Here is a 10230-nt window from a genome sequence, read left to right on the forward strand (position 1 = left end):
TGCTAGTGGAAGCTAATTCGTCTAATTTGTCGATGTACAACTTGTTAAATTTTCATAGTTGTCTTTTTTTTGGGATAGCTGTTTAGTAAATGACCCTAATTTATTTCTCTTGTAACTTGTGAATCTTTTATATCACAGTCTAAAGATCCTTTTCCAGCAAACTGAAATCTTATGGAAAAATGTTAGACCATGATCTAAAGATCCTTTTTGAGCAAACTGAAATCTTACAAGAAAACAACAAACTATTGTTTAAAATTTGGCGACGAATTGCAAATGTCAGATGACAGTCTAATATTTAAAAATAGAAATAAAATCTAAATGGTGGCCTAAAGAAGGGTCATTTTCGTAAATAAGTCCAAGTTGTTTTGGTAGGAATGTCACTCTAAAGTAGCCCAATGGAAGTGGGCCTTGGTTTGGCTTAGCCCACAAAGTTTTGAGCCTTCTGTGTGGGAAGCCTGTCTTATAACCTTACTAGTTTCATACTTTCAAAGCTGACGAAGAGATGGTTAGCTAAATATCTGTTTGACAAAGCTAAATTAATTGGAAGGTGTTTTTAATTGTAGTAAACAGTAGAATGAAAAATGATGTTAAAGGTTAAAAAAAGGACAGAATAGACTTGGTGAAATGCTGTAAAATGTTGAGATCCATAAGCTATATACATTTCAATTGTTAATCGCAGTTTGAATAATCGAATAAACAGTACTATAATTGCAAAATAGCAGTTTCAAGTAACATGAAGAGATAGATGCTTATCAAATGTCTAGCTCTACTTATTGCCTAGGAAATTAATGTTCTTTGAAACATAACATGGAGGAGCTAGATGAATCTTTCATCTAAATCAATGTCTCCAATGAATTTGATTCAAAGTAATTGGCAAACCAACTTACTCAAAGAGATATATACTTTTTCTAAAGTAAAATTTAACATCCTAACATAGATGAGGTATCTTTTAAGTACATGCCTCCTAACTCATAAAATTGCACGTTTTCCCCTTAAAATGGGTTAGTCTTTAATTTTTGGCCTTTAACTATCGAACTTATGCCTATTTAAGTCATGTCAGGGCATAACTTGTGGAATATTACGAAACAAAAATATAAATTTATGACTTGCAAAATTTTTTTTGTTACGAGGTACATAAATTAAAGACTAGCACACAAAATAAGGATAAAAGTGCAAATGACCCCAACTAACTTCCCACCTGATGCATCCTAGTTCGAAACTTCAATTAGAAGTTGTAAGCGAGCCAACAGTGTACAGAATTATTTAATCATGGTATGAAACTGCATTTTCAAATTCAAAATCTAAAAAAGAAAAGAATTGATATCAAAGGTAGGGTAAAATAGTAAAATAACAAAATAGCAACTTTTTAGCAAAATGATCAGCCTTAAAAACAAGTAGCTGCTAAATCTGACCCATTTCCTTTTCTCCAACTTAAAAACAAGTAGACATCATCAGCCCGTTCCCGTTTCTCCGTTCCGTCCACATCAAACTCACTCACACACCCGACAAATATTACACTTACCTGAAAAGTTAAACAAAATTAAAACAGAAAATAACCCCCTCAAAATCAAAATCAACAATTCCAATGTTGAAACAAACAAACGTTACGCAATTGCATCCCCGTTGCCGTCCTTCACTTCCCTAATCCCTCTCGTAACATCACGCGCCTTTCCCGGCGACTTCACCGAGTAAAAATTACTATATATCCTTATGTCATCATCTCCGTACCCTCACTCTCCCCTACTCATGCGCTTCACGCGCTTTCCCACTCGCCAACCGGCGATTCTCCCTTTTTTATTATCGCCCTTTTGCCCCTTCTCTTTCTCAAATCACCCTTTCTTCTTCCTATTCTTCTCTTCTTAATAATCAATGGGTGAAATTACCGAATCATCCACACATATAACGGCCCCGTTTAGGCCGTTACCATTCCGCGAGGATTGTTGGAGTGAAGATGCTACATGGACCCTTGTTGATGCTTGGGGACGCCGTTATCTGGAATTGAACCGTGGAAATCTCCGTCAAAAGGATTGGCAAGATGTGGCAAACTCCGTTAATGCCCTTCACGGACATACGAAGAAAACTCATCGAACCGATGTGCAGTGTAAGAATCGGATCGATACGTTGAAGAAGAAGTATAAAGCTGAAAAGGCGAAAATCGTTGAATCTAACGGAACCCTAACTTCATCCTGGCCTTTCTTCCAACGACTTGATATGTTAATCGGTAACTCCGATAAGAAAATTACGTCCGTAACGGTTTCAACGCCGCCGTTACCTATGGGAGTGCCGTTGCCTTACCGGCGACCGATGACAGCCAATGCGGTGGTGACGCCTGTTGTTTTTCCAGAGAAACGGCCGGCCAATGCGGTGGTGACACCTGTTATTTTGCCGCAGAAACGGCAGCTGCCTGCGTTTGATGAGTCGTATTTTAGGAGGAATTATTCGGCGGTGGCGGCTGCAGCGGCGGCAGGTGGGGAAGAGGATTGTGATGATGATGATGATGACGTGGAGGAGGATGATGACGTGGAGGTGGTTGAGGAGGATAGTGGGATAAGGAAGCTAGCGAAGGCGATAGAGAGATTTGGAGAGATATATGAGAGAGTTGAAGGGATGAAACAGAGACAAATGGTGGAGTTGGAGAAGCAAAGGATGCAATTTGCTAAGGATTTGGAGGTACAAAGGATGCAGTTGTTTATGGATACACAAGTTCAGCTTGAAAAGATTAAGCATACTAATAAGCGGTCGGGGTCTGATGGTAAAATAAAGTTTACATCTTTTTGATATTCATTGATGTGAAAGTTCAAATCTTTTTGGCTTAGCATGCGTATATGTATTAGTGATATAAGTGTTCAATGTTTTACAACAACAACATACCCAGCGTAATCCCACACGTGGGGTCCGGGGAGGGTAGAGTGTATGAAGACTTACCCTCTGAAGTTTACACCTTTTTGATTTCTCATGAAGCTATTTGCTCTTCTTTTTTTCCATTCATTGATGTGAAGTTCCAATCTTGTTGGCTTAGCATGCGTGCGTAGTGTCTTTTACTTCATTTTTATTGTTACTTGTTGCGTCATTGGCTTTGTCTATCTTGTCTTTTTGCTGTCGTTATTTTTTTTCCTTCTAGCCTGTTTTGGTAATGCATTGTTGTGCCGAGGGTCTATCGGAAATAGCTTCTCTACCCTCAAAATGTAGGGTTAAGGTTTGCGCACATCCTATCCTTCCAGACCCCACTTGTGGGATTACACTGGGTATGGTGTTGTTGTTGTAGCATGTGTATATGTATAAGTGATAAAAGTGTTCAATGTTTTAGTTTCTAAATTCCCAATCCCGTTGTGATACTATTGCTGATATTAAGTTCCTTTCGATGATTTTATGTGTTCTTAATTATACGGTAGTGATTCTGTTGTGCCTCCAAGACCTACATATATGTGTAATAGATTTTGAGGCTAACAAATGGTGCAAGTAGACTTGTGGAGAATAAAATAAGAAGTCACTTGAGAAGTCTGACTATGACCTCAGTAGACATCTAAATGCACTATCTTATGATGATTTAAGGTGCGAAAAAGAAAAGAGCTAAACCTAGCATAAAATAGAGAAGACCTGTTTTAAAAGGTCTATAATCTTTCTAAATAAAGGGAACTTAGCTTAGATTAAAATATATTGAAAGTGAAGGATCTATTTTGGTGATACTAACTAGTTGGGATTCAGATTAACTTTGTTGTTACACGTACGTTGAAGTCGGTTAGGGTTAAGTATGAGACTTAGAGAGTGTAGTTTTACAGAACCTCTAGGTTTAGAAAACTCCTATCTTTTCTTAAAAGGCAATTCCTACAAGTATTGGAATGAACTAGGACCCACTAGTGCACAAACTAAAAAGGATCAGTATCAGTCCAGAATTGAAGCCTGGTTGATTGATTTATTAGTCGGCTATTGTTATGTGAAACATCCAGCAGCAACGACTCTTGAAGTTTTGTGTTGATCATCATTGTGGCTTGTCTTGTATTAGTTGTTGTGCGTTTTGCAATTCTTTATCTTTATACTGGGTATTTGAATATGGGATAAAAGCCACAGCCTTGGTTTTGTTAATTTCTAGATGGATTGTTGTCCATAGCAGCTTTTTGTGGATGCTGAAAATTAGCTTTGAACTGTCATGTTGGTTTTTGATCTCTTGATTCTGAATAATCATGAAATAGCTGCTTCTTATTTTGATAGTAACCAGAAGTAGAGAACCGAAGAAATAGAACAGAGAAAGTAGTTTTACTGGCAATAGTTTGTGCAAGAATCTTAAACACAATTACACCAATAAAGGTGTCCGTATGGAGAGGACAAGACTTCAGAATGTAGTAGTTTTAAATCTGATATTGCATACCCAAATAACTAATCCTAATTACATATTTATAGAAAACATAATAGGATAAGATAAACTAGGAATAATAACTGCTAATCCAACTGCTGGAGAAAATCAAGGGAACAGTTGCTAGACAACTGCTGTAGAAGTTGTGTTTGTCCAAAACTCTTCAACTCTTTATCCTTTTGTCGATATTTTCTCCTAGGGTAAGTCTTGAGAGGTGGGTCTGTATCAGTGCACCCCCCCCACCCCCCGCGGGAAAAGTCACCTTGTCCTCAAGGCGGAAAGAAAGAAATTTCAGCAATGCCATTTTCTTGAGGGTCACCAACGACTGTTGCATTACCTCATCAACATCTTCCAATTGATGTCCTCCTATAAGTTCCATGAGAGGATAGTTTTGGAGATTAGCATCTATGAACGGGTGCAAATTTCTCATGGAAACGATAACAAAGTCCCTGTGCCATAAGATTTCTCCTCTCGTTATCCCATGTTCGCGTTTGAAGAGGTTGGGAATCGGTTGGATTGGAAGAAAAATTGCTGCGTGAATTTTGATGTGGAGAAGAAGCAGCGTTGTTCTGAATGTTTTTAACAGAGGGCAATGGGTTCTGTATAGTGGGTGTGCTGGTTGGTGTCCGGGCCCTCTGTTGTTGCAAATTGGACCTAACCTATTCCCAAATTCAAGTGCCAAACTCATAGCCCTGTAAACTGTTCTGGGCTTGTGAATCCTAACATCAAATTTAAGTTCCTCCTTTAGCCCATTCAGAAATACTCCTAAGAGACAGTGATCTGGCCACTTTGTGACCCTAGACGAACGTTTTGCAAATTCTTGACGATATTCCTGTATAGAACCTGTTTGCTGAATGCTACAAAGGTGCTCGTCCGGATTTTGGAACTCCGGAGGACCATAATTTTCCTGTAATGCTTTAACAAGGTCTTCCCAATAAAGCAAAGTTCGCTCACGATTTATCCAAGAGAAGAGATCAAGAGCATCGCCTTCCAGATACATCGCTGCAATGTCAACTTTGTGTTCCTCTGAAGTTTGATAGTAGCAAAAATATTTTTCTGCTTTCAAAATCCATCCCCTTGGATCACCTCCTTCAAATCTGGGGAATTCCATCTTTGTGTGTGGCCTCCGGGAAGGATTTTTGGGCCACGCTGGACTCTCAATGTCTTCTTCCTCTTCCTGCCAAGCGGATTTTCCTCCATTACGGGTTCGGTGACTGGTTTCCTCTTGTTGGTATGGCCAGTCTGGGCTTTTAATGTAGCAACTTCTGCTGCCAGTGAATCAATTGTCTTTAACTTTGATGCTATGGCAGATAATTGCTGGGCAAGAGATTCAACATTAGGAGTGTCTTCTTGAGAACTAGAGGATCTGGTATTGACCATGTTGGATCGATCTGCTCTGATACCAAACTGATAGTAACCAGAAGTAGAGAACCGAATAAATAGAACAGAGAGAGTAGTTTTTCTGGCAATAGTTTGTGCAAGAATCTTAAACACAATTACACCAATAAAGATGTCCGTATGGAGAGGACAAGACTCCAGAATATAGTAGTTTTAAATCTGATATTGCATACCCAAATAACTAATCCTAATTACATATTTATAGAAAAACATAATAGGATAAGATAAATAGGAATAATAACTGCTAATCCAACTGCTGGATAAAATCAAGGGAACAGTTGCTATACAAATGCTGTAGAAATTGTGTTTGTCCAAAACTCTTCAACTCTTTATCCTTTTGTCGATATTTTCTCCTAGGGTAAGTCTTGAGAGGTGGGTCTGTATCATATTTATTTTTTGCTTATTTGTTGAGCTGTCAATTTTGCATGAGAATTTTCATATTTGTGTGTGGAGCGAGTCTTGAACTTCTACTGGTAACGTATTGGTACACTTACTGATGCTAATAGTTGCTAGAAGCCTGGAAGTACTGATGTCAAACCACTGATTTTCAGTTGCAAGAATGAAATATTTCTAAAGCAGTTCTTTAAGCAAGGCTTTCAGTTCACTTTCTAATTGGTCTTGAGCTATAAGAAACTTATTTGCGGGATAGTATGATGATACTCAATGATAACATGCTATATTCCATGCCATAATAGTTGAACCTATATTTAAAATTTTAATGTGCATCTAAATGTTGTTTGAGACAATTTTTAGGGTATTTGGTGATTTACATGTTTAACTTTGAGCCAGGGATGTAACCCTCTTTCTCTTTACAGTTATTGCTTTTTAGTTGAGATGGCTACTACTTTTACATTTTACATAATTAGTTTTGGTCTCCAGTGTTGGGGTCTGAACCGCTAGGATTGCTTCTTCATGTACTTAAAGTAAGAATGTTCTGAACTTACATCTTAGGAATTGTGTTTTAGATAGCTTTCATGGTGGTTGAATGCTTGAAGGCATTTTCTGCCAGTATTTCACAGACCAACTTGTAATTGGAATCTTCAGACTACTGTTCCAAAATGATAAATTGCCATCATTTGTCGAGATCACGGAAGTGTTATAATTTTAAGCGGACATGGCAATCTTTTACTTTTTTATTCAACACCTTCAACAGTAGTCCTTCGGTTATATGATGACCACTAGTAGCCTAAGTTGCTCCGACTCTTCACTTTCGGTGCCGCACTCGTGTCGACACGACGTTGGTGTGGGTGTGGGATCCTTACTGGATTTGGTCAACCGATTTTGGGTACTTTGACTAAAATCGACGGAGAAATTCGGAATAGATAATAATGATTTCTGTAATCAAAACAAAAGCTAAGGTGAATTTGAAGAAAATGGAATAGCTTGTATATAGAAATTTCCTTTTCCTTTTGTCTCATCCTGGGATTCTCCTCTTGATCAATATTTTCTCCTTGGAATACCTTCTAAGTTTTCCACATAATGTCTCATAATTTGGACATATAACTCCTTTTTAAGATATTTGAATTATTTTAGCCGAATCCCCGCACCCGTATCTTGATGCGTACCCCCAAATCTTAAAATTTAGATCACAAAGGATCCGACTTCTAGATCCGCACCCGTGTCAGACACCTGCACCCAAGTCCGAGCAACGTAGGTAGTAGCAGATCTTTCTGCAGTTTGCACAAAAAGAGGAGACTAGTTCTTCCTTTTGCAAGTTATTGTATCGTTCAAAGTGTTTCAAGAAGGATCCATGTGTCCCACTTCAAAGTGTTTGATGTTCCTTTGTACTCTGTCTCAAGTTTAATCTTAATATCTGCTTAAGGACCTATTTTAATGTCTTTGAAAGGGGTCTTTGCCTTCTGTAACAAAAAACCCAAAGACTATTTAGATTGGTCAGATCGGATCTTGTGCTCTTTGCTTTGATATCCATGCCAAAGGAAAGTTAAGATCTTAGAACTTATTAAAGGATTAAGACTATACTTGTCTTTTCTGAAGAAAAAAAAGATTGAGATGCTTAGTATGGGTTAGACAGTATTACATCATTACTAATAGTCAGATGATTGCTTACCTGATGCTGATGATGATTCTCAAATTATCATAGTTTCTTTTGAATGACATGATATGTATATTCTCAGCTTACTTATTAAAAAAAGGGTACTTTGTTCATCTTAACTCTCTTTAATTCCAACAATTTTTTTATATAGACCATGTTACCTTTTTTCTTTTTTTTCGGAAGGGGGTTCGGTATATATACCATGTACTTGCTGATATTGTTTTAAATAAAATGCATAAAAGCAAATCTTGAACAATGGCAATCGATTTTGTGTTTCTTTTCTTCCAGTGAGATTTGGCATATCAGGTTTTCTAGGGGAGTTTTGAATTGTGGAATAAAGATTGATAAAGTCCATAATATCAATTAGTGAAGTATTATAATCGAATTGTGACTGAAGGAACTACGAAGGAGGCGCGGTGTATAGTTACTTACAAATTTTCCTACTGAACTGCGCAACAAGATGTTGTCCAATAACATTTGCTTCTTTAGCATAGTGTAAGTGAATATAACTCATGATTACGGACTGATGCTATTGAATGGGATTTTGAGTCTTTTTATCCTCAACTGAATTATGGAATTGTGTAGAACTGTAGGCAATTAGGCATGAGTTAGTTGTCTGTGAACTAGATAAATCATTGGCTAGGTATTACTTCATGAAGAGTGTAAAGGAAGTTGCTTCACTCTTTCTGAAGGGTAAGATGTGCTTATCCAACCACTGATTTTCTTTGCATTCGATGGGCTGGAGATGATAAACATCGGAATAAATTCAATTTCCTGCTCTAGGACCACATTATAGATTTTGTTGTTTCTTCTATGGACGTGGGGAATAATTTTCTTTTATAGCCTCCAAGTGATAGGAGAGTCAGTCTTGCATTTTCTCGCTTGGGTAAGTCAGTCTTGCTCTCTCTTGGTATTAATATTTAATGTTCTAGTAGCGTTCTTGAATTTGTAGTTTTGGGGGAGGGAGCTGGGAGAATGAGGTACTTAAAAACCTTAGCCAAAAGCAAGGGCTTCTCGGAGCCCAAATGAGTAAGGTATCTGTATCAATTATTTAGCGCCGCTGTCTGTTTTCTAACTCTGTTTATAATGAACCCCAACACCCCCCCACCCACCCACCCCCCCCCCCCGGCGCGCGCGCGCGCGTCTACCTTTCTCCACTTAACTAGAATCTTCTAACTTTTGCTGATGGGTTTGTGCTCAATGCTGCATACATGTAACTGAAGATTAGGCAAATCCTATGAATGAAAAGGGAAATAGAAATACCACTTAGCTAGCCTTGATCTTTTGACGCAAAAAGTTTGACCAAAGACAGTCCAGTCCCTTGGGCCTTCACCAACCCAAACTCATCAGTCCTGCTTTGGACCCCTAGATGCCCAGAACCAGGTGTTTCATGCATGAGGAGATGAGAAATTTTTGCTCTTACATCTAGACTCAAGTGCATTACATGTCTCCCACTGAAATAGTCTGAGTTCTAGAATTCAATTAGGATTTGGGAAATGTCAAAGGGCTGAAATTAGAGCATCACATCAGGCCTCGATGCAGTTTCTTTTATGGCACTGGTGTCAGAACTCACAAAGGTGAGGTAAGGTATGCGTACATCCTACCCTCCGCAGACCCCAATTGTGGGATTACACTGGGTATGTTGTTGTTGGTGGTGTCAGTGCCAGCTTGATGCACACCTCGACTATTCAACTGGATTTCAGGTCTTAGGTCTTGGTGTGAACTTCTGCATTGGTTTTGAAATACTTAATCTTGATGTGTAGCTAACAGACTTTAGTGTGTATGGCACTAAGGAAATATGCAATAGAGAATCAACATTGGGTACCGTGATCAGCTCCGACAACTTTGGTTTGCCATGAATACGATATATTTGATACTTACGAATAATTTTATACAGACATTCACTTTAGCATCTTGATGTTTTTTTGCGGATCAGTATTCAGCATCTTCATGTTTTCAGTTGCTTTTAGCCTAAATGTCTCTTTTCTACCAATATGAGTGGGAGATGTTTTAGTTGCACATGCTTTAGTCGAAGATGAATATGTATTGAGTATGAAAATATTTATTTCGTCATTTAGTAGTGATTGACGATTAAATGATTGCTTGTTCTATGACTACACTGTCTAATTGCTACATTTTTTTTTAATGTTGCAGATGTCTATAGCTAGCTCTGTGGCAAAAGAGCAATTAAAAGGACCAGGATTGCGAGATTATGGAGTATCATGGGGCAATCCTGTCAGTGACCCCTTTAGTTTATCTCCAAACTCATGTCTAATGATGACCCTATTTTAACTGATTATGACTTTTTTCAGCTGGAATAGTTGGTACTTGTAGTTAATTTTCCGTTTATTTTAGTGGATTTAAAATATAGCGTTAGCCCCTGTGTAGAAAATTTTCTTTATTGAAATCAAGGTTTACCTTTTTAGCA

General features: G+C 38.1%; 1 protein-coding gene across 1 annotated transcript; it reads left to right on the forward strand.

Moving 5' to 3' along the window:
* Positions 1–1424: 1424 nt before the first annotated feature.
* Positions 1425–10230, forward strand: LOC132624869 (trihelix transcription factor ENAP1-like). The gene is made up of 2 exons (XM_060339613.1): positions 1425–2752; positions 9957–10230. Exons 1-2 carry the CDS (start codon positions 1870–1872, stop codon positions 9968–9970), a joined length of 897 nt encoding a protein of 298 aa, XP_060195596.1. The 5' UTR covers positions 1425–1869; the 3' UTR covers positions 9971–10230.

Source organism: Lycium barbarum, chromosome 12 (assembly GCF_019175385.1).
Source record: "Lycium barbarum isolate Lr01 chromosome 12, ASM1917538v2, whole genome shotgun sequence".
NCBI lineage: Eukaryota > Viridiplantae > Streptophyta > Magnoliopsida > Solanales > Solanaceae > Lycium > Lycium barbarum.